This window comes from Somniosus microcephalus, chromosome 3, assembly GCF_052327205.1.
Source record: "Somniosus microcephalus isolate GS21.2 chromosome 3, FLI_Smic_1.0, whole genome shotgun sequence".
Taxonomy (NCBI): domain Eukaryota; kingdom Metazoa; phylum Chordata; class Chondrichthyes; order Squaliformes; family Somniosidae; genus Somniosus; species Somniosus microcephalus.
Window position 1 is genome coordinate 92,767,376 of NC_140989.1, and position 24,065 is coordinate 92,791,440.

A 24,065-nucleotide genomic window follows, 5' to 3' on the forward strand; every position below is an offset into this window, starting at 1 on the left:
ACTACGTAGGTATGAGGGGCGAGTTGGCTAAGGTAGATTGGAAACTACATTAAAAGGTATGATGATAGATAAGCAATGGCTAGCATTTAAAGAATTAAATACATCATTTACAACACATATACATTCCTTTAAGGCACAAAAACCCCACAGGAAAAGTGGTCCAACTGTGGCTAACGAGAGCAGTTAAAGATAGTATTAGATCAAAGGAAGAGGCTTATAATGTTGCCAAAAAGAGTAGTAAGCCTGAAGATTGGGAGGATTTTAGAATTCAGCAAAGGAGGACCAGGAAATTAATAAAGAAAGGGAAAATAGAATACGAGAGTAAACTATCGAGAGACATAAAAGCAGACTGCAAAAGCTTCTATAGGCATGTAACAAGGAAAAGATTAGCGAAAGTAAATGTGGGTCACTTACAGGCTGAGACAGGATAAATTATAATGGGCAATAAAGAAATGGCAGAGAAATTAAACAAATACTTTGTGTTTGTCTTCACAGAAGAAGATGCAAAAAAACTTCCCGGAAATAGTGGAGAACCAAGGGTCTAGCGAGAATGAGGAACTGAAAGAAATTAGTATTAGTTTAAAAAAAAAAGTAGTACTGGAGAAATTAATGGGACTGAAAGCCGATAAATCCCCTGGGCCTGATGGCCTACATCCTAGGGTTTTGAAAGAGGTGGCTGTAGAAATAGTGGATGCATTGGTTGTCATTTTCCAAAATTCCATAGATTCTAGAACGGTTCCTGCAGATTGGAAAGTAGCAAATGTAACCCTACTATTTAAGAAAGGAGGGAGAGAGAAACCTGGGAACTACAAACCAGTTAGCCTGACATTAGTAGGGAAAATGCTAGAATCTATTAATAAGGACATGGTAACAGGGCACTTAGAAAATAATAATAGGATTGGGCAGAGTCAACACGGATTTCTAAAAGGGAAATCATGTTTCACGCATCAGTTAAGAGTTTTTTGAGGTTGTAACTAGCGGAATAGATAAGGGGGAACCAGTGGATGTGGTGTATTTGTATTTTCAAAAGGCATTCGATACGGTGCCACACGAGGTTATTAAACAAAATTAGGGCTCATGGGATTGGGGGCAATATACTAGCATGGATTGAGGATTGGTTAACGGACAGAAAACAGAGAAGGAATAAAGGGTCATTTTTGGGTTGGCAGGCTGTAACTAGCGGAGTACTGCTAGGATGAATGCTTGAGCCTCAGCGATTCACAATCTATATCAATGATTTGGATGAGGGGACCAAATGTAATATATCCAAGTTTGCTGATGATACAAAGCTGGCTGGAAATGCAAGTTGTGAGGAGGATGCAAAGAGGCTTCAGGGGGATATGGACAAGTTAAGTGAGTGGGCAAGAACATGGCAAATGGAATATAATGGGGAGAAATGTGAAGTTATCCACTTTGGTAGGAAAAATAGAAAAGCAGAATATTTTTTTTAAATGGTGAGAGATTGGGAAATGTTGGTGTTCAGAGGGACCTGGGTGTCCTTGTTAACTTTCAGTGATTCGTGTACATGCGGGTACAGCAAGCAATTAGGAAAGCAAATGGTATGTTGGGCTTTATTACAAGAGGATTTGAGTACAGGTAGACTACCCTTTATCCGGACTTCCGAAAACCGAAACCCTCTAAAAACCAAAGGTTTTTTCGTTCAGCGTAAGTCGTGCATACGAACGAAAAAACCGTCGGTTTTTAGAGGGTTCCGGTTTCGGAAGTTCGGATAAAGGGTAAGTCATGCGCACGGCCCCGCCGACCCCGCCAGCGTGGACCCCGCCGGCCCCGACAACCGCGGACCCCGCCGGCCCCCACAACCGCCGACCCCGACAACCGCCGACCCCCCCCCGCGTACCCCGCCGGCCCCGACCCCCGCCGACCCCGACTGACTTACGCTGAGCGTCAGCGTAAGTCGTGCGCACGACCCCCCCGCCAACCCCCCCCCCCCGCCGACCCACCTTCCGAAATCCGAAATTCTCCTTTATCCGAAACTCGGCTGGTCCCGAGGTTTTCGGATAAAGGATAGTCTACCTGTATAAGAGTAAAGACATCTTGCTGCAATTATATAGGGCCCTGGTGAGACCACACCTGGAGTATTGTGTACAGTTTTGGTCTCCTTACCTAAGGAAGGATATACTTGCCATAGAGGGAGTGCAACGAAGGTTCGCCAAACTGATTCTTGGGATGGGGGGATTGTCCTATAAGGAGAGATTGAGTAGACTAGGCCTATATTTTCTAGAGTTTAGAAGAATGAGAGGTGATCTCATTGAAACATACAAAATTCTTACAGGGATTGACAGGGTAGATGCAGGGAGAATGTTTCTCCTGGCTGGGGAGTCTAGAACTAGGGGGTCACAGTCTCGGAGGGATTTGAAAACAAGGATGAGAATTTTTAAATCGGGGAGTTGCTTAACAGGGAGTCAGTGTAGGTGAGCAAGCACGGGTGATGGGTGAACGGAACTTGGTGCGAGTTAGGACACGGGCAGCCGAGTTTTGGATGACCTCAAGTTTACGTAGGGTAGGACATGGGAGGCCAGCCAGGAGTGCGTTGGAATAGTCAAGTCTAGAGGTAACAAAGGTCTGGATGAGGGTTTCAGCAGCGGATGAGCTGAGGCAAGGGCAGAGACGGGCGATGCTACGGAGGTGGAAATAAGTGGTCTTAGTTATGCTGCGGACATGTGGTCGGAAGCTCATTTCAGGGTCAAATACGACACAAGGTTGCGAACTACTTCAACTCCACTTTCCTGCCCTATCCATATATCCCTTAACATAACAGTTAGTTATATTGGTTTCTGGCGTCTAGAATCTAGAACAGTGATTACTTATTTTGTAGTTCATGTCAGTTATATTAGTTTATATAAAAATGTGTTTTGAAATCTTGGGATAGATTAGATTATTGTCCTAGAGGGCATCATATAGCAATATAGTGCTATTGTATTGTAAACACATTAACTTCCACTCTGTAATTGGTGTTATTTCTTTTTTTTAACTCTACTAAGAGGCTAACGTATTTTTGTTTTCAGTTCTGACAAAGGTTACATCTGAAACTTTAACTTCACTTCTCTTTATAGATGCTGACAGACCTGCTGTGTATTTACAGCATTTCCTGTTCTTGGTTCAGATTGCCAGCATTTATAGCTTTATTCTTTTTGTTTGCATTGCTGTTTGCTGCATTCTTAGATGAAGAATTCAGAACCAAATTAACTTGTGGCGACCTGCACTTGCATGCTCAAAACCAAATCCAAACCAACACATTGTGCTGGTTTTGTTTGTTGTGGTATTATCCAGTTTAAGGGCAAGTTAAAGGCATTGCATTACATTTCTGAAAGCAGAGGTGATTTGAGTCATTCAGGTTATAGTGCAGTATAAATGGTGAATTAAACCAAATATGCATTGCACATCAATGTGTGATATGTTAATGGTGTGTTTGAGGTGTTGGGGTCGGTTCAAGAGAATCGGAGATCACATTTGCCAAATCCTTTGGCACAATGGTGAAGATTTGTTTTAGTTCTTTGTGGGAGGTTGGTTTGGCAGTTGGCATTTTTTGGTACTTTATTTTCAGGGTTTCTGTAAATGTGCAGATTTTGGACCCCTGATTATAAGGTGACTCTACCCTGTCTACAAGTCAACATCGCCCCACCATGGGATTCGCTTTAACTTTATGCTCTCATATTATGTACTCCCTATCCTCTGTTTACAGCCAGGACATATCTTTGACTGATCTTTGCCATGCCTGAGTTTCCTCTGTGCCTACTCGCGTACGCATTTTGACTGGTACTCTGGATCCGAACCAATTACTTCTATCTCTCTTTTTCTCTCTTCTCTTGGTCTCTCTCCTGTTTCCTCCCCTATCTGTCAACTAATCATGGCACCTTTCATTTCTACCCTCTTGGGGTACTTTCTTCTCCACCCCGCAGCACCAAATCCCTACCCCAACCTTTCACACTTCCTCTACCTTCCTATTCTCTAGCCGCCATCCCAGACTGGAATTCTCCCCTTGGATAAGCCCACCGCTATCTTTTATGCCTTTCTTGGCATTCTGCGAAGGGCTCATCACGTCATCCATTGCTGCCCCCTGGCGAGTAACAACCCCAACTTCCCCGTATTCCTCTCTCGTTGACCACCTTGCCCAGTCACCTGCTTGGGGACTATTCATGAGAACTTCCTTCCTGTCCCACTCACCCGAGCTACTGCTGGACCCTTGACAGCAGACCAACAATCACCATGAGTTCCCTCCAGAAAGTTTGTTAATTCACGAGCAAAGCCATTACCATCCACGATCTTCTTGTGGATGATTGCATTGATATCTTGTATTTGAGTGAAACTTGGGTGCTGACACTTTGCCCCTTACTGAAGCCTGTCCACCTGGCTATACTTTCCCACCACCTGCCCCACGCAAACTGTGATGGTGGCCCTTGTCACCAAATATCACCTTGATAGCTCTCCCAACTTCTGGCACCGTCTCCTCCTTTGAGTACCTTGCCTTGTTCCATCCCTCTCATTTAAATTTGTCATTCTCTACTGCGCCCCCCCCCCCCCCCCCCCCAAGCGCCATGCCAAGTTTCTCACTGAGACATCCTCACTTCTTTCCTCCCTAAGCCTCCGCATTGAGCGACGACTCATACTCGGTGATTTCAATCTCCATCTCAACTCACCTGCCCTCTCTGCCAATTTCACTGCTCTCCTGTCCTCCCTTAATCCTCCCCCTTCACATAAACAAAAATAAAAGCCACCCTTGCCACTTCATGTGGCCCATCTACTGCCATTGTCTCGATCACAGACAGAGCAATCTCTGGCCACTTCCTTGGATCACTCACATCCCCCTACCCCTTTCCAATCCCATTTCCTTCTGTGTCTGCCCCTGGAAAAAACTCTTCCCCCAAGTCATTTGCAACAGGACTTTCAAACACCCAACTGTCTAACTTTTGGCCTTCCATTTGCCACTATACTTCTGCAACGGTCAATTTATTCCATCACTCCCTCACTTCTCCCTTTGATGCCCTTGTCCCCAGTAAAGCACTTACTCTCTCCCACCTGGTATTTCCCACTAGTATGGCCCCCATTCTTGCTCCCTCAAGTCCAAGGAATGCAGACTTAAAAGTATCTGACGCATAATTGGTTTAGCCATCCATTGCCACATCTAGCTGGATCACATCAAACACTATTGAGCTCTGCTCCCCGCTGCCAAAACTATTTACTATTCCAGGATCGTCCTGGAATGCTAAAGTAACTCCCGGCTTCTTTTCTCCACTAACAAGAATTTCTTTAAACTCCTGTTCTCTGCCCTCACCACCAACAACTTTGTCATTAAGATTGAGACAATCGATTCAACTGGCTCTGCTCTTGTCCGCCAACTTCCCCCAAGGTTTCCTCAATTCCCTAGTCCTGAGCCCACGTCTTTCTCTAGTTTTTCTCTTAACTCCCCTCATGCTTTCTCCAAGCTCATCTTGTCAACGAGATCCAGCTCCTACTCTCTCGACCCCAATCCCCCTAAACTCCTGACCACTCAAGTTGCCTTCCTGGCCCACATGAGAGCTAACATTGTAACTGGCTCCATCTTCTCAGGTACTGTCCCCCTCCTTTTCAAAACTTCTGTCATCATTATCCTCCTCAAAAAGCCCACCCTCGGCCCCTTTGTCATTGTATTAATTTAAAAGGGAGTTGGATAGGTTTCCAAAAGTATGAATATAAAAGCTAACCCAGCAAGGTCTGCAAAAAACGATTAGAGCAGGTACCTCTAAGTGTTTTGGGCCAAATGGCCGCCTCCTGTGCTGTGATTCTGTGGATGCTATAATTGATAGGTGTAGAACGAGACTCCCAAAACAAGCGCTCTACTCGGAGCTCCGACACGGCAAGAGGGCCCCAGGTGGACAGAGGAAACGCTTCAAGGACACCCTCAAAAGCCTCCTTGAAAAAGTGTAACATCCCCACCGACACCTGGGAATCCCTGGCCCAAGACCGCACAAAGTGGAGGAGAAGCATCCGGGAAGGCGCCAAACACCTTGAGTCTCTTCGCCAGGAGCAAGCGCAAGGAGCGCACGTCAACCCAAGCACCCAACCCACCCGCCCCTTCAACCACCGTCTGCCCCACCTGTGACAGAGACTGTAGGTCCCGCATTGGACTCATCAGTCACCTGCGAACTCATTTTTAATGTGGAAGCAAGTCATCCTCGGTTCCGAGGGACTGTCTAAGAAGAAGAGGAGGAGGAGATGTAGAAATATTCATGAACTGTTGATGTAAGCTAGTTACTGGAGACGGATTGAAAGGTCAAGCAGCAACAGTGTTTAAGTATTGGCCTAACAACTGAGGGGCTTTTTAAAAACCCATTGAGCAAAACCTACTGTAATTGCACAACTGTATACAACGCACAGGTAACCAAAGTATTTTGATTTGGTGCATCTCTTCTAGGGTCTTTGCTGCATTGTCCTTCTTTGTATTCTGCTTTGAGATAAAGATTGGTCACCTTCTTCAGGTATCTTATAGGACATTATAGTTGTTGTGAACTAGCTTTATATAACCCAATTTCTGTTTAGCTCTAGCATTATTTTGCTGTACTTATTAGTTTATAGATTCATTTTCTGCTATTGCCATTCCATTCAGGCAGAACATAATAGATTTTCAGTTTATCAGGCTGTAAGTAAATAAGTAGGCCTACTATAAAATACCTAGACTGAAAAGCTCAATTATTTATTTATTCTTCAGACCTCAGCTGAAGGTCATTTGATGCATTATCTGTTGCTTAGCAGCAGTGTGTGAATTAATGTCAGAATAATGGTGCTTGTGTGTTCCATAAATAATCTGACCATATCACTCATCTCTTAGCATGAAAAACAGAGGAGAGACTGCTATGCAGTAGTTAGAAGGAAAGGTTGCCTTTTACCGTGACTAGGGCATTGATCAGATTTAAGCTTTGTTTTGAATATTTGAGAAAACTGTATCCTGTAAAATGCTGCATTGCACACTTGCATAGTGGATCTGTCTCTAAGGACTATAATGGTAATGTTTGAGCAGAGCTCCACTGTGTTTAGGACAGGGATTTGTAGGTTAATGGCACCACCCCCATTGTATCCATCACTCTTTTCAATTCTAATTACTGAATCAATCAGAGTACAGACCAGTGATTAGCTGTAGCCATGGAAGTTAATTTATAATCGCAAGCTGCTAATTCCCATCTTGAAATGGAAAGGGCCACATAATGCACTTCTCTCGGGCATTAAACTCACTTTCCCTAATTTTTTATACCCTGAGCCAAGGTATAAGGATCCCAGTTTTCTTAAAACCCGACAAAAATGCCAAACTTCAAGTCGATGTCAACACCAACAAATCATGGGGAAAAAATTTAATATTTTCTCCAAGTACTCCCCTAGTCTAAAATTTGAAACTAATTGTGACAGGAAAGTCAGACCAAGAGGTTCATTGTGCTCATATTTGCTTTTCTGGGTTAATTATGTATCTACTGCTACTGGTCACTGACCCAGCTGTGTCGGACTCGATACAAATCTGTCAAATCCCAGATATGCCATGCCAATCGAAAACTGCAGAAGATTTTACAAGGAATTATTCTGATTTTATCTTTGAGGATATGAGAAGGGAGACGGTTTTGATAGAGGGGTAATAAATGTAACAATAACTCATCACTGGAAATGTTGCAGCCTGTAAATATGTTCCAAATATAACTCCCTATGGGAGTGGTCACAGACATATGTCCCTTGTTAAGACAATGACTGGATTCAAAAGGAAATATGAAGCTAAAAAAGATGCCACTCCTGAATGTGCTCATGTGATTTGCAGTCTGGAATTGGTCTAAATTTCCCAAAGAGAGCTGTTGCTCAAATCTGCCCATATCTGTGATGAATATTAATGTACAGTACAGTATGAGGCTTCATTTGAAATCTCCAGCCTTCCATGAATTGATGAAATGCCTCAGATGCATAGCAACCCAGCAATTTCTGTATTTAACATGCAGAGTGACAATGAGTGACCTCGAAGTTGAGTCTTGAAATGCTGTCTATTGCAGCTCTGATCCAGAACCTGCTTTCAAATTTTGTAAAACAGTGAATTTTGAGTAACTTGTGAAGAAGTTGTACGATGATTTACAAAAGTCCAAGACAAAGTTCAAAGCCTTTCTGATCCGAGAACCATGCCTTTTATTTGATGGTATCCTTAAGTCAGCTTTGAAGTCCAAAAGTGTGATCACAAATGTTAATTTTATCATTTCCTCTGGCGCTTTATCTAAATATACATGGGAACTAAAAAAAAGATTTCACAGTTTGATGTTGATTGGAAATTAATATAAAGCCGCTTTTATATTGCTGGCCAGATTGCTGAAGAACAGTTAATCTCCCACAGTTATACTTGAATAGTGCAGCCGGTCTCCGTGCAAACCAGTTGGAAACTGGATACAGCTATATAATGTCTGCACAGACTGGCTGTGATTGTTTAGCTAGTGTACATGTGCAAAGTCCTGACTGGTGTTGTGATGTCGGTCAGATATGCATCTTTACATGCTGATATCATGGTGTAACCAACAACTTCTATTATATAACACCTTTAACATAGAAAAACATTCCAAAGCACTTCAGAGGCCACACTTAAAAGGAATTGCACGACAGTCAGAACAGCACATTTGCTCTGCCCAGATAGATTAGTGGCAGTTGGGAAGACCCACTAAAAACAGGTTGTCCTGGCCTTAATAAATCTGATAAGTTTAGGTTGAGGTTGCTGTGTGTCAGGAGCCAGCAGCATAACATCATTTAAAGTGACCGAGTTATCCCGTCTTTACAAAACCAATGGCGATTGGTTGTTGAAGCATTTGACATATTGCTTACTGTTTGGCACCCTTTCACAGCATATTTGTTCAGCAAAGAACCAATCGAAGAAACTTGAAGCTCTTCATAACCATATTAATGATAAAGTGATGGTTTATTTGCATATTGAGATTTCTAAGTGTGAATATGATTCCTGATGTGGAAATAATGAAAAGGCTGGAATCTGAGAATATATACGTTCATGAAGTATTCAGTATAACTAGGGCATATTAGAGCTTTCTATCAAAATTCAGATGCCTGGCTATAATAGCAGACCTTCATTGACCATGCAGATGTTTAGACCTGGGCATTTTCAGTGCATTGCTTAAACTCTAAACCCAATTGTAGATTCGTGCTATTTGAACCCTTTCCCAGAGGTACTTAATTTCTAACTTTAAGGATGAATACTTCCTCAAAATGTTGAATCGGTTGAATAGTGAATAAACTAGTTTTTTGTTTGTTTTCATTTTACAGACGAGCGTGAAGCTGTTCAAAAGAAGACATTCACAAAATGGGTGAACTCACACTTGGCACGAGTGTCTTGCAGAATCACAGATTTATACACAGATCTACGCGATGGCCGGATGCTGATCAAACTACTCGAGGTGTTGTCAGGAGAAAGACTTGTAAGTATTTGATTAACAGAAGGATGCATGACCCGCAATATTCCCTTGATCAAAATGCTGTCAATTACTTGCTTCCTACACAAGCATGTGACTATGGAAGGCTTTGTTCAGGTAGCAGTTCTTGGTATGTTTATTAAATTAAACAAAATGTAGATAAACTGCAGCTTCAGTTGAGAACTGAAGATCTCTGAGAAGCAGTTTTTCTTTGGGCTGGAATTAATATAATTAGTTATTAAAGATCATTATAACCAGTACAAACGTAGTACTTCTGCTTGTTTAATTTCATTTTTTTTTAATGATTCTTTCTTAGCTATTTAGAAGGGCCCAGTACCGTCACTTTATTTTTACTAGCAAGAAAATCATGTATCCATAATCTTGACATGGTCATTGCTGAGCTCTGGTGTCATGTCTTATATCTGTGTACATGAAGAAAATATTAACTTAAAATATTAAACTTGAGATTTGACATTAATCAGACTAAATTCTGTGTAGAGCAGTGGAGTTATAGGTTTCAGCTGTTCCAAGGACCCCACTGAGATCTTAAGTATGCAGTTGATTGAAAGAAATTTTAAGTACTTCAATTGCATAAATAAAATTCTTCATCACTTTGTTATACTGTACTACCATTGATTGCCATTATTGTTTTCTTTTGTTTCTAATTGAACAATTTAGTTTAGTTTTGAGATTTGGGTACAGCTTTCATTGTCTAGGTGCCAACTTCTACAGATATTTCAACTATTGTCAAATAAAGATAGTGTATACAAAAAAAGTAGGCTCTTAAGGAACAGGTACTGTTACTTGGCATTGCACACCATTTACAATGGGAGTGAAAACCTCTGATTCGTGAGGGAACTGTTTTGTCCTCCTGAAGACAATGCAGTTGAACACGCCTTTATTTGAATATACTCACAGGAATGTTTGTTGCAATAGAATGCAATACTGTAGATTAAAGATTAGTCTGATCATTAATCACCTGTGTAACTAGGTAGCTATGGTTTCTATAACGATGTTCCCAGAGTTAGGCCATTGGTTTCTTAAGGTACATTCAGTCTAATACAATCTTAAGAAAAACATGCTTGTGTTTTCTTTCCCAACTACTCCTTGTGATAGCAAGTTCCACATGCTAACCACTCTGAGTAAAGCAGTTTCTCCTGAATTCTTTATTGGATTTATTATTTGATCTTATATTTATGACCCCCTAATTTTGGACTCCCCACAAGTTTTTTTAAAATTCGTTCACGGGATGTGGGCGTCACTGGCAAGGCCAGCATTTATTGCCCATCCCTAATTGCCTTTGAGTAGGTGGTGGTGAGCCGCCTTCTTGAACTGCTGCAGTCCGTGTGGTGAAGGTACTCCCACTGTGCTGTTAGGGAGGGAGTTCCAGGGTTTTCACCCAGCGATGATGAAGGACCCGCGATATACTTCCAAGTTCGGATGGTGTGCGACTTGGAAGGGAACTTGGAAGTGGTGGTGCTCCCATGCGCCTGCTGCCCTTGTCCTTCTATGTGGTAGAGGTTGAGAGTTTGGGAAGTGCTGCCGAAGAAACCTTGGTGAGCTGCTGCAGTGCATCTTGTAGATGGTATACACTGCAGCCATGGTACGCCGGTGGTGGAGGGAGTGAATGTTTAAGGTGGTGGATGGGGTGCCAATCAAATGGGCTACTTTGTCTTGGATGGTGTCAAGCTTCTTGAGTGTTGTTGGAGCTGCACTCATCCAGGCAGGTGGAGCGTATTCCATCACACTCCTTACTTGTGCCTTTTAGATGGTGGAAAGGCTTTGGGGAGTCAGGAGGTGAGATACTCGCCGCAGAATACCTAGCCTCTGACCTCCTCTAGTTGTCACAGTATTTATGTAGCTGGTCCAGTTAAGTTTCTGGTCAATGGTGACCTCCCCAGGATGTTGCTGATTGGGGATTCGGCGATGGTAATGCTATTACATGTCATGGGGCAGCGTTTAGACACTCGCTTGTTGGAGATGGTCATTGCCTGGCTCTTGTGTGGTGCAAACGTTATCTGACACTTATCAGCCCAAGCCTGAATGTCGTCCAGGTTTTGTTGCATGCGGGCATGGACTGCTTCATTATCTGAGGAGTTGCGAATGGCACTGAACACTGTGCAGTCAACAGCGAACAGTCCCATTTCTGACCTTATGTTGGAAAGGAGGTCATTGATGAAGCAGATGAATATGGTTGGGCCTAGGACACTGCCCTGAGGAACTCCTGCAGCGATGTCCTGGGGCTGTGATGATTGACCTCCAACCACCACAACCATCTTCCTTTGTGCTAGGTATGACTCCAGCCAGTGGAGCGTTTTCCTCCCGATTCCCATTGACTTCAATTTTACTAGGGCTCCTTGATGCCACACTCGGTCAAATGCTGCCTTGATGTCAAGGGCAGTCACTCTCGCCTCACCTCTGGAATTGAGCTCCTTTGTCCATGTTTGGACCAAGGCTGTAATGAGGTCTGGAGCCGAGTGGTCTTGGTGGAACCCAAACTGAGCATCAGTGAGCAGGTTATTGGTGAGTAAGTGCCGCTTGATAGCACTGTCGACGATACCTTCCATCAGTTTGCTGATGATTGAGAGTAGACTGGTGGGGCGGTAATTGGCCAGATTGGGTTTGTTCTGCTCTTTGTGGACAGGACATACCTGGGCAGTTTTCCACATTGCCAGATAGATGTCAGCGTTGTAGCTGTACTGGAACAGCTTGGCTAGAGGCACGGCTAGTTCTGGAGCACAAGTCTTCAGCACGACAGCCGGGATGTTGTCGGGGCCGATAGCCTTTGCTGTATCCAGTGCACACAGCAGTTTCTTGATATCACATGGAGTGAATCGAATTGGCTGAAGACTGGCTTCTGTGATGGTGGGGACCTCAGGAGGAGGCCAATATGGATCATCCACTCGGCACTTCTGGCTGAAGATGGTTGCAAACGCTTCAGCCTTGTCTTTTGCACTCACGTGCTGGGCTCCACCATCAATGAGGATGGGGATATTCATGGAGCCTCCTCCTCCTGTTAGTTGTTTAATGGTCCACCACTATTCACGACTGGATGTGGCAGGATCGCTTAGCCCTGTATAGCATGCTGATTCTGCTTTTTAGCATGAATGTAGTCCTGTGTTGCAGCTTCCCCAGGTTGGCACCTCATTTTTATGTACGCCTGGTGCTGCTCCTGGCATGCTCTTCTGTACTCCTTATTGAACCAGGGTTGTCCTCTGGCTTGATGGTAATGGTAGAGTGAGGGATATGCCGGGCCATGAGGTTACAGATTGTGGTGGAAGATAATTCTGCTGCTGCTGATGGCCCACAGCGCTTCATGGATACCCAGTTTTGAGCTGCTAGATCTGTTCTGAATCTATCCCATTTAGCACGGTGGTAGTGCCACACAACACGACGGAGGGCGTCCTCAGTGTGACGATGGAACTTCGTCTCCACAATGACTGCGGTGGTCACTGCTACCAATACTGTCATGGACAGATGCATCTGCGACAGGTAGATTGGTGAGGATGATGTCAAGTAGGTTTTTCCCTCGTGTTGGTTCTCTCGCAGGCCCAGACTGACAGCTGTGTCCTTCAGGACTCGGCCAGCTCAGTGCTACCGAGCCACTCTTGGTGATAGACGTTGAATTCCCCCACCCAGGGTACATTCTGTGCCTTTGCTACTCTCAGTGCTGCTTCACATGAAGGAGTACTGAGGGATGGTTGTAATCAGCAGGAAGTTTCCTTGCCCATGCTTGACATGAAGCCATGAGACTTCATGGGGTCTGGAGTCAATGTATACCACAGTGCCGCCACCCCTGGTGGGTCTGTCCTGCCGGTGGGACAGGTCATACCCAGGGATGGTGATTGAGGAGTTTGGGACATTGGCTGAAAGGAATGATTCTGTGTGTATGACTATGTCAGGCAGTTGCTGTGGGTCTGGAGTCACATAGGCCAGACCAGGTAAGGACGGCAGAGTTCTTTCTCTAAAGGACATCAGTGAACCAGATGGGTTTTTACGACAATCCGATAGTTTCATGGTCACTGATACTAGCTTTTTATTCCAGCTTTATTTAATTAACTGAATTTAAATTCCCCAGCTGCCATGGTGGGACTTGAACTCACGTCTTTGGATCATTAGTCCAGGCCTCTGGATTACTAGTCCAGTAACATAACCACTATGCTACCGTTCCCAAGTGAAAACATCTTCTCTACATCTACTCTATCAAATCCTTTCATAATTTTAAAGACCTCCATTAGGTCACCCCTTAGCCTTCACTTTCCTAGAGAAAAGAGCCCCATCCTGTTCAGTCTTTCCTGATGGGTATAATCTCTCCGTTCTGCTTTCATCCTTGTAAATCTTTTTTACACCTTCTCCAGTGCTTCTATATCCTTTTTATAATATGGAGACCAGAACTGTGCACAGTACTCCAAGTGTGGTCTAACCAAGGTTCTATACAAGTTTAACATAACTTATCTGCATTTCACTTATATCCCTCTAGAAATGAACCCAAGTGCTTTGTTTGCTTATTTTTAATGGCCATATTAACCTGCGTCGCTACTTTTAGTGATTTGTGTATCTACCCCTAGATCCATTTGCTCCTCTACCCCAATTAGACTCTTCAAAGGGGAAGTTTAAAAAAATCCTTTACAGTGAGTAGAATGTGGAATTTTCTGCCTCAAGCTGTTATTGACCCAGAGTTTTAATAGTAACTAGATAGTTGCTTGAGAAATAGGAATACTTCCTCAGTACTCCATTGGAGCATCAGCTTAGTTTATGTACTCAAGTTCTAGTGTGGAGTTTGAAGAACCATCTAACTCGGAAGTTAGATTGGTATCAACTGAGATGATTTGAAATGGCAAGTGTTAAATCCTGCTTTGAAAACAGTGGAAGATTAGCATTTAACCAATTGCTGTTCAGTAACGATGTCCCGTATATGCTATCCGTGTGCTGATTTGAACTGCTTTTATATTGCGATTAATGGGGTGCTGGCCAATTTTCCCCCTCATTTTATTTGGGTGTGTGGCCCCTTCAGACTTCCGTGCGTGCGCAGTTTTTCCATTGAGAACCCAGCAAGCGGCCTGCTCAAGAGCTTCAGAGAGATGCGCGGCCGCGCAGCTAAACGGGAATGTTGGTGCTGGCGACCATGAGCTCCTGACACATTGGTCTCGCACAGCAATCCCAACTTGCTGGATTCACTAAGACGCACAGCCATTGAGATATCTTTTTTACTAGGTCTTCCCAGCTGCTAACCTTAATGCATCCAGCTCGTTTACCTAGAGGTTGCTGCCTGCTGCAGAACACCAGCCCATTGTGGGCTGGCACCCCACTAGACCCAATATGAACACAGCTTTAGCTAAGTTCTTAGTGACTTCTATATGATAACATATCATACAATGACTATAGCCTCTCAAAGATAAGATGAAAAACCATTCATCGGCTAATCAGATCCAATCTTTTGCTCTGCTGCCTAGTTTTACTTGGAGAATTTTGCAATTTTCAAAATGAAAAATATTAGTCCTAGGAAATAGCACACGTCCCATTTCAGGCCACCACTATCGCTATCGAGCATTTCCAGGCTAGCAGAATGTAGGTTCGATTTAGTGTCAGCTTGGCTCCAATGTGAATGAGCTGTAAGATTGTCCAAGAGCTTTGCATGCAGTTGCAGTCTCAGTCAAGCTGTAATAGGTCAAGAGGACACACTTTCTGGCAAAAGTCATTGGCCCCAATATTTGCGGGGAGGGAGCGGGGGCACGCGTCAGCAGCTGTGAAACCCGGAAATACCGGGAAGGCAGAGCTCCTGTTGAATTTAATGGCAGGATATCTGTTAGCTGGCCAGCTGCTGGGCAGGAACCAGCCATAATGAGCCGATAAACCTGCTGTAGAACGCAGCAGTTGGGGACGGTCCCTGGCAATCAAGAAGTTCGGGGTTCAGTGGGAATGGAGGGAGGTGGCTTGGAGTGTGGCAGCAAGGAGGGAGAGATCACTGGTGGTGCGGGGGGTGGGTGGGGGGAGAGAGAGAGTCGACCAATCGCGGTGGGGAGGAGATTGTGGCAGGTTTGCTTAAGGGGCTGGGGGGAAGCACTCCTGCTCCTCCTGGCCCACAAGCATTGCTGGAAACGCACTTATCTGCTGGATCCAACAGTTCTCACCTCCCTTCAGCTGCCAGCCAGCGTTAAATTTAAATGGTTTTCAAAATCTGAGGAACGCAGCCTCATTAACATTAAAATCACTGACTTGCCTCTCCAGAGCAGGTTACCCAGCCACCCCCAAACCTGCCGTGCATAAACCAGAAGTAGGCGCATTCGCAACGGGGTGGGGTCGGCTTTCAGAATTTTAGCAATTTAACCCCGCCCGACCCTCTCCCACCCATCGTGGGAGGGTTAAAATTCCCCCTCTATATCCAGAGTTCTAATTAGTCTAGAATCAAGTTGAGTAGTCGTCTTTTGGCAGTTTTCCTGTGGCTGCAAAATGGCTTCCTCACCTGCCAGTTCCTCTGCATTCCAGTGTGTTTACTCTTTTGGCTACCCCCTCCCACACAATGCATTTGGCTCACTTGTGGCTTTCTGCCTCCTTTCGTATGAAAACCTACACTGCTGTATCTGTGAATTGTGCTCACTGATGTAATTTGTCTGTGAGGCTCTATGGAATGCAAATATAATTTACTGCCTACCTAACAAACAAGACCTCCCCCTTTAAATTATACTTGGCATAGTACAGGAAATTACCTCTCCTCACATTAAGTGAGGTTCCAGGACCAGGTCCAATCCAGGCCAATAATTACAACAACAACAACAACGTTGTATTTATATAGCGCTTTTAACATAGTAAAATGTCACAAGGCACTGCACAGGAGTACTTTAAGACAAAAAAAATTTGACACCGATCCACATAAGGATAAATTAGGGCAGGTGACCAAAGGCTTGGTCAAAGAGGTAGGTTTTAAGGAGCATCTTAAAGGCGGAAGGAGAGCTAGTAAGTCGGACAGGTTTAGGCAGGGAATTTCAGAGCTTAGGGCCAAGGCAACAGAAGGCACAGCCACCAAAGGTTGAGCGATTATAATCAGGGATGTTCAAGAGGGCAGAATTAGAGGAGCGCAGATATCTCGGGGGAGGTTGTGGGGCTGAAGGAGATTACACAGATAGGAAGGGGCGAGGCCATGGAGGGATTTGAAAATGAGGATGAGAATTTTGAAATCGAGACGCTGCTTAACTGGGAGCCAATGTAGGTCAACGAGCACAGGGGTGATGGGCGAACGGGACTTGGTGCAAGTTAGGACACGAGCAGCCAAGTTTTGGATGACCTCAAGTTTACGTAGGGTGGAATGTGGGAGGCCAGCCAGGAGTGCGTTGGAATAGTCAAGACTCGAGGTAACAAAAGCATGGATGAGGGTTTCAGCAGCAGATGAGCTGAGGCAAGGGCGGAGACGGACAATGTTACGGAGGTGGAAGTAGGCGGTCTTTGTTATGCTGCGGATACGTGGTCGGAAGCTCATTTCAGGGTCAAATATGACACCAAGGTTGCGAACAGTGTGGTTCAGCCTCAGACAGACGTTAGGGAGAGGGATGGAGTCGGTGGCTAGGGAACAGAGTTTGTGGCAGGGACCGAAAACAATGGCTTCGGTCTTCCCAATATTTAATTGGAGAAAATTTTTGCTCATCCAGAACTGTACGTCGGACAAGCAGTCTGACAATTTAGACACCATGGAGAGGTCGAGAGAAGTGGTGGTGAGGTAAAGCTGGGTGTCGTCAGCGTACATGTGGAAACTGACGCTGTGTTTTTGGATGATGTTGGGGCAACATGTAGATGAGAAATGGGAGGGGGCCAAGGATAGATCCTTGGGGGACACCAGAGGTAATGATGCGGGAGTGGGAAGAGAAGCCGTTGCAGGTGATTCTCTGGTTACGATTAGATAAATAAGAATGGAACCAGGCGAGTGCAGTTCCACCCAGCTGGATGACGGTGGAGAGGCGTTGGAGAAGGATGGAGTAGTCAACCGTGTCAAAGACTGCAGAAAAGTCGAGAAGGACAAGGAGGGATAGTTTACCTTCGTCACCGTCACAAAGGATGTCATTTGTGACTTTGATGAGAGCCGTTTGGTAGTGTGGGAAGGGCAGAAACCTGATTGAAGGGATTCAAACATGGAATTGCGGGAAAGATGGGCATGGAATTGGAGGCAACAACCCGTTCAAGGACTTTGGAGAGGAAAGGGAGGTTGGAGATGGGGCGGTAGTTTGCAAGGACAAAGGGATCAAGGTTTGGTTTTTGAGGAGAGGGGTGATGACGGCAGATTTGAGGGAGAGGGGGGTCAGTACCTGAGGAGAGAGAACCGTTGGCAATCTCCGCTAACATGGGAGCCAGAAAAGGAAGTTGGGTGGTCAGCAGTTTGGTGGGACTAGGGTCGAGGGAGCAGGAGGTGGGTCTCATAGACAAGATGAGCACAGAGAGGTCATGAGGGGAGATTGGAGAGAAACTGGAGAAAGATGTGAGTTCAGAGCTAGGGGAAGGAATGGAAGTGGCAGAGCTGAACAGATGGTCTCAATCTTAGCGACAAAGAAGTCCATGAGATCCCCACGCTTGTTATCGAAGGTGAGGGTGGAGGAGACAGGGGAGAGGGGTTTAAGAAGACTGTTAGCAGTAGAGAATAGGAGCCGAGGTTTATCTTTGCATTCCAGAATGAATCTGGAATAGTGAGCAATTTTGGCAGATGAGAGCAGGACCCGATCGTGCTTTATGTGGTCCAGCCAGATCTGGTGGTGAATGGCTAAACCAGTTGTCTGCCATACCCGTTCCAGTCTGCGTCCCTTGGACTTAAGGGAGCGGAGATGAGAGCCGTACCAGGGGGAACGGCCAGAGTGAGAGAGGGTAATTGTTTTAGTAGGGACTAGGGCATCAACGATAGTGGTGAGGGCCATGAATAAATAATGATGACGGCCCTGGAAGGTGTGTGAGCTCAATGTTTACATCGTGTCAGTTCTGCTAGCTGAGATTGAAAAATATGCCATTATGGTGCTTGCCATTAGATCAGGACGTGTCTTCCTTCATCATCCCCCATTCACACCTATGCTTTTCCAAGCAACAATATTAAAAGTGGCCTTTTCAAAAGTGATTCATTGTTTGAAAAATTGGCATCATAACCAATGTTCCCCATATTTTTTTGGGGCACGCGGCCCCTTTAATGGGCTGCACGGCCCATTTACAGTTTCGCGCATGCGCGAAATTTACCATTGGAAAGGCGCGGGACCAGCAGACAGCCGCGCAGCTTAGCGGGAACGTTGATCATAACCTGTATAAGTCTGCTTTTGGCAATTATAGGCTTTCTTATCCAAATAGAAAAACAGTTTGAACTGTTGACTCCACCTAACCGGGCACTGAGACTACCGGATACTTGCTGCCAGCAGAAAGGAGAAATGTAAAAACCCAGCTCGACCTCACCATCACTATCCTCGACCCCTCCACTGCCTCTGATTTGTCATGCTGCTTGTACGACATCCAGTATTGGATGAGCAGAAATTTCCTCCAACTAAATATTGGGGAGACCGAAGCCATTCTCTTTGGTCCCTGCCACAAAGTGCATTCCCTAGCCGCTAAATCCATCCCTCTCCCTGGCCACTGTCTGAGGCTGAACCAGACTATTCACCACCTTGGTGTCCTATTTGACCCCGAACTGAACTTCCGACTCCATATCCTCTCCATCTCCAAGGCCGCCTACATCCAACTCCGTAATATTGCCCGTGTCTGCCCCTGCCTCAGCTCATCTGCTGCTGAAACCCTCATTCATGCCTTTGTTACCTCTAGACCCGACTATTCCAATGTCCTTCTGACCGGCCTTCCCCCTTGCACCCTCTTTACACTTGAGCTCATCCAAAGCTCTGCAACCTGTGTCCTAACTCGCACCAACTCCCGGTCACTCATCAGCCCTGTGCTCGCTGACGTACATTGGCTCTCTGTTCGGCAACGCCTTGATTTTAAAATTCTTATTCCTGTTTTCAAATCCCTCCACGTCCTCGCTTTTCCTATCTCTCTAACCTCCTCCAGCCCAACAACTTTCTGAGATCTCTGCCCTCCTCCAATTCTGGCCTCTTGCGCATCCCCGATTTTAATCTTTCCACCATTGGCGGCCATGCCTTCAGCTGCTTACGCCCTAAGCTCTGGAATTCCCTCCCTAATCCTCTCGGCTTCTACCTCTCTCGTCTCCTTTAAGACACTCCTTAAAACCTACCTCTTTGTCTGTCCCAATATCTTTTGTGGCTCGGTGTCAAATTTTGTTTGCAAACACTCCCATGAAGCGCCGTGGGATTTTTTTTACTACATTAAACACGCTAAATAAATGCAAGTAGTTGTAGTTGTTGAACATACAAAAATAACGGGCAGGAAAAGACCAGCTAGTTCATCAAGCCTGCCCCACACTCATGATCTATCCCATTAATTTAGATTGGATTGAAACCCAAGTCCCAAGGTGAAAGAAAAGAGTGCTTGCCCCACTCTGCTGCCTATCTTTACTGTTAAAGGTTTCTGCCTTCCACACATTTTATTTTGCTCTTTGGTTGCTGCAAGTGGATTGCATGTGTCTGCTGTTGCTGCCTTGTTGACAACTGTCATCTCTACAGCACAAAAATGGCCTCCATATTATAAATGTGACAGATCATAAATTCAGGAGAATTGCCTCCAAAATATTACAAGAACATTTTTGTATAATTTCCTCTTAAATGGAAACTGGAGAGGCATCATTCATTCCATTTGAGCAGTAATTCTTCAACATCAGATTAATGAAGAACACAAGTGAGAATTATTTTTTTCCCAATTGAAAGAAGTCATCCCATTACTACAGTGCATTTCTTCTGAGAAGAAATCCAATAAGTGTTTTGTAAGTTTAATATGCCAATGTTAATTATTCTAGAATAATGATGAGAAGAATATTTACTCGGTACTTCAGTGCCGTAGTTCTTTTACTCAATGACGTTTGGTACTTATATGCATATTCCTTCTGTTTCTCTACCAGCCCAAACCAACAAAAGGACGAATGCGAATCCATTGTCTTGAAAATGTCGACAAAGCCCTTCAGTTCCTTAAAGAGCAAAGAGTTCATTTAGAAAACATGGGATCTCATGATATTGTGGATGGAAACCATCGACTAACTCTTGGTCTAATTTGGACCATCATTCTCCGATTCCAGGTAAATTCAGCAATGCAATGAATGCCACTAAGATCTTTAGGGTGAATTAATGCTTGTTTTAATTATTGTTCTAAACTTTTGGCTACTTTGGCACTCCTTTTTTGTTAAAGCATCTAACATATTTAGAACTACTTAAATCTGCTTCCTTTCAATAACACAATTTAGGTTCCAGGAAATAATGAAATTAATAGAGATGAAAGATTATCAAAAGAACCCATTTGATTGGCATTCATTTGTATTCCCCAGATCCAAGATATCAGCGTTGAATCGGAAGACAACAAGGAAAAAAAATCTGCAAAAGATGCCTTGCTGTTGTGGTGCCAGATGAAAACAGCAGGGTGAGTGCCATCAAAGGGATTGTTGTGTAAAGTTTCCATGCAATGCAGTGGTTGTTTTAGTTGGAATGTTGGGCTCTTTAAGCTCTCGGGGTTGAACAAAAAATATGCTTTGCTTTTCTTCAACATCTCCAATTGACACACTTTTCACATTTTTATTTTTGATGGAATGCTTCATTTAAGGTCATACTCTTGGGTGTTCAGTACCTACAAAACTATACCTCTTGGTGTTTTTTTAGTTCAGAAAAAATATTACATTTCAGACTTGTATTGCATAGCAGAGGGTCTCGTCATTTGGAGCTATCATTTCAAGGCATTTCTGAAACTCTCTGTTGGTTGCAATGTTAGCATTGGTACTTGGAAATCGTGTGAAATCGAGTATATAATTTGGAAATTAAATGGGGTTTTAGATGCAGAGTAATAGTAGAAACATTATAATCCTAGTTCTCAAGGTTTACACACATCTCGCACTTAAACATATACTCGTATGCACACGCAAGCACATGCTCTTCGGTTTAAAATTGTCTTCAGTGGTACTAGGTAGACTAATTTTGGTATTGGCTTGCCATTAATCTCTAGGTTTCTATCTTATAAAAATGTAGCTAGCAAAATTCTGAACAAATTAACTCTTGTTCTTAGTGTTTCCTTCACCCACCCTCCTTTTGCGGAAGTTTATATTTTGTTCTTATTTGGCACCCTATTTTTACTCTTGGCCTTATCCAGCAAACTTTTAGTTACCGTAAACTTACAAGAGTAGCTGCATATTTGCTAAATGTGAAGTTTAATGTTGGGGGTGATTTTTTTTCTGGTTACTATATGTTAGTGATATAGTAACTGTAGCAAGTTTTCCTATTTTTCTAGCAAAACCCTAAAAGAACATGTTCACCAGAGATAGGAATTTGAGGAAATCATCCCACTGCGGGTACAATATTACTAACCTATAAGAAGATTCCCTCTGTGTAACCAAATCATAAATCTGTTTATAAGGAATGGATTTAATTTTATTAAACATGGCAACCAGGAAATCTACCCATCAGATGAAAACTGGCTTGTTATAAGAACATAAGAAATAGGAGCAGGAGTAGGCCATTTGGCCCCTCGAGCCTGCTCCGTCATTCAGCAAGATCATGGCTGATCTGGTCTTGGCCTCAACTCCACTTTCCTGCCCGCTCCCCATAACCCTTGACTCCCTTATCATTCAAGAATCTGTCTAGCTCTGCCTTAAATATATTCAATGACCCAGCCTCCACAGCTCTCTGGGGAAGAGAATTCCAAAGATTCTGAGAGAAGAAATTCCTCCTCAACTCCGTTTTAAATGGGCAACCCCCATATTCTGAAACGATGCCCCCTGGTTCTAGATTCCCCCACGAGGGGAAACATCCTCTCGGCACCTACCCTGTCAAGCCCCCCCAGAATCTTATACATTTCAGTAAGATCACCTCTCATTCGTCTAAACTCCAATGAGTATAGGCCCAACCTGCTCAACCTTTCTTCATAAGACAACCCCTTCATCTCAGGAATCAACCTAGTGAACCTTCTCTGAACTGCCTCCAATGCAAGTATATCCCTCCTTAAATAAGGAGACCAAAACTGTATGCAGTACTCCAGGTGTGGTCTCACCAGCGCCCTGTACAGTTGTAGCAAGACTTCCCTACTTTTATACTCCATCCCCCTTGCAATAAAGGCCAACGTTCCATTTGCCTTCCTAATTACTTGCTGTACCTGCATGCTAACTTTTTGTGTTTCATGTACAAGGTCCCCCAGATCCCTCTGTACTGCAGCATTTTGTAGTCTCTCCCCATTTAAATAACAATTTGCTTTTTTATTTTTCCTACCAAAGTGGATAACCTCACATTTTCCCACATTATACTCCATCTGCCAAATTTTTGCCCACTCACTTAACCTATCTATATATCTGTGCAGATTCTGTGTGTCCTCTTCACAACTTGCTTTCCCACCTATCTTTGCATCATCAGCAAATTTGGCTACATTATACTCAGTTCCTTCATCCAAGTCATTAATATTTTTAACTTGTTGCACTTACTTTTTTCTGCTTTGAAAACAAAATTGAAGAACTATCACATTTTCTTTTTCTCTCCATAGCTACCTCAATGTCAACATTCACAACTTTACCACCAGCTGGAGGGATGGCATGGCATTCAATGCTGTTATACACAAGCATAGGTATGTTGGTATTGTTGGATTCAAAGAAATATTTAAATAATCACACTGTTTACATCCAGCTTGCTGCATGTGTGTGTCCATATCTCCTCACTGTGTTTTCATTTGGTCAGGCCGGACCTGATTGATTTTGACAAACTTAAGAAGTCTAATGCTCACTACAATCTCCAGAATGCTTTCAACCTTGCAGAGCAACACCTTGGACTTACCAAGCTGCTGGACCCTGAAGGTTAGTTTTTAATGTTTCATTTTTAAATCTTGGCATTACTTGTGTTGGAAAATTTCATTTAATTTTTTTGTATCATTTAGAACTGTTTGAAGATTTTTTTTCTTTCAGACTGTATTGTTAATTCCCCACTCAAAAGCAATCACCTTTTTATTTCCTGAACTCTTTCCCCTCCCCCATCCCTCATCCCTCAATCTGTTGTTCATAAAAGGTTTAAATTGAGAATGGCATTGAAACACCATCAGCCTTATTTCCTTTGATTCCTCTCACTTGCCTTCTTGAAAATATGCGTTACCATCAATAAACTACACGCTCACTGTAATGTAATAGTGCTTATAATGTAAAACTGATCATTGCCCTACATTCACATTTTATACAAGCTGTTTTAGACTCTGCTCTGCATTTTGTTTGCCAGATGTCAGTGTTGACCACCCTGATGAGAAGTCAATTATTACCTATGTGGTGACATACTACCATTACTTCTCCAAGATGAAGGCCCTGGCTGTGGAAGGAAAACGTATTGGAAAGGTATTTTAAAAATTCTTGTAATCTACTACATATTAATTTGGGGAGAACTTCCAGTAATAGCACAATGTAATTCAGTGGTAAACTAAGAATGCATAACAGTCCCGCCCCCCCATAGCACCTGGAACTTTTACATTGAAACTGTAATTGTCCCATCCTAAGTTGATGAATACTATTCTCAGTAGTCAGACTTGTTCTCTGTCTCTGGTAAT

The 24,065-nt window shown here is 43.8% G+C and overlaps 1 protein-coding gene across 3 annotated transcripts in view; it reads left to right on the forward strand.

The window, feature by feature from the left end:
* Nucleotides 1–24,065, forward strand: part of sptbn1 (spectrin, beta, non-erythrocytic 1) — a 267,400-nt gene that overhangs the window by 166,817 nt on the left and 76,518 nt on the right. For all 3 annotated transcript variants that reach the window (XM_085981343.1, XM_085981344.1, XM_085981345.1), the window contains 6 exons: nucleotides 9,286–9,437; nucleotides 20,413–20,586; nucleotides 20,833–20,924; nucleotides 23,025–23,105; nucleotides 23,216–23,331; nucleotides 23,744–23,856. In XM_085981343.1, the coding sequence (XP_085837469.1) occupies nucleotides 9,286–9,437; nucleotides 20,413–20,586; nucleotides 20,833–20,924; nucleotides 23,025–23,105; nucleotides 23,216–23,331; nucleotides 23,744–23,856 (728 nt within the window). The remainder of the gene's footprint in view (nucleotides 1–9,285; nucleotides 9,438–20,412; nucleotides 20,587–20,832; nucleotides 20,925–23,024; nucleotides 23,106–23,215; nucleotides 23,332–23,743; nucleotides 23,857–24,065) is intronic.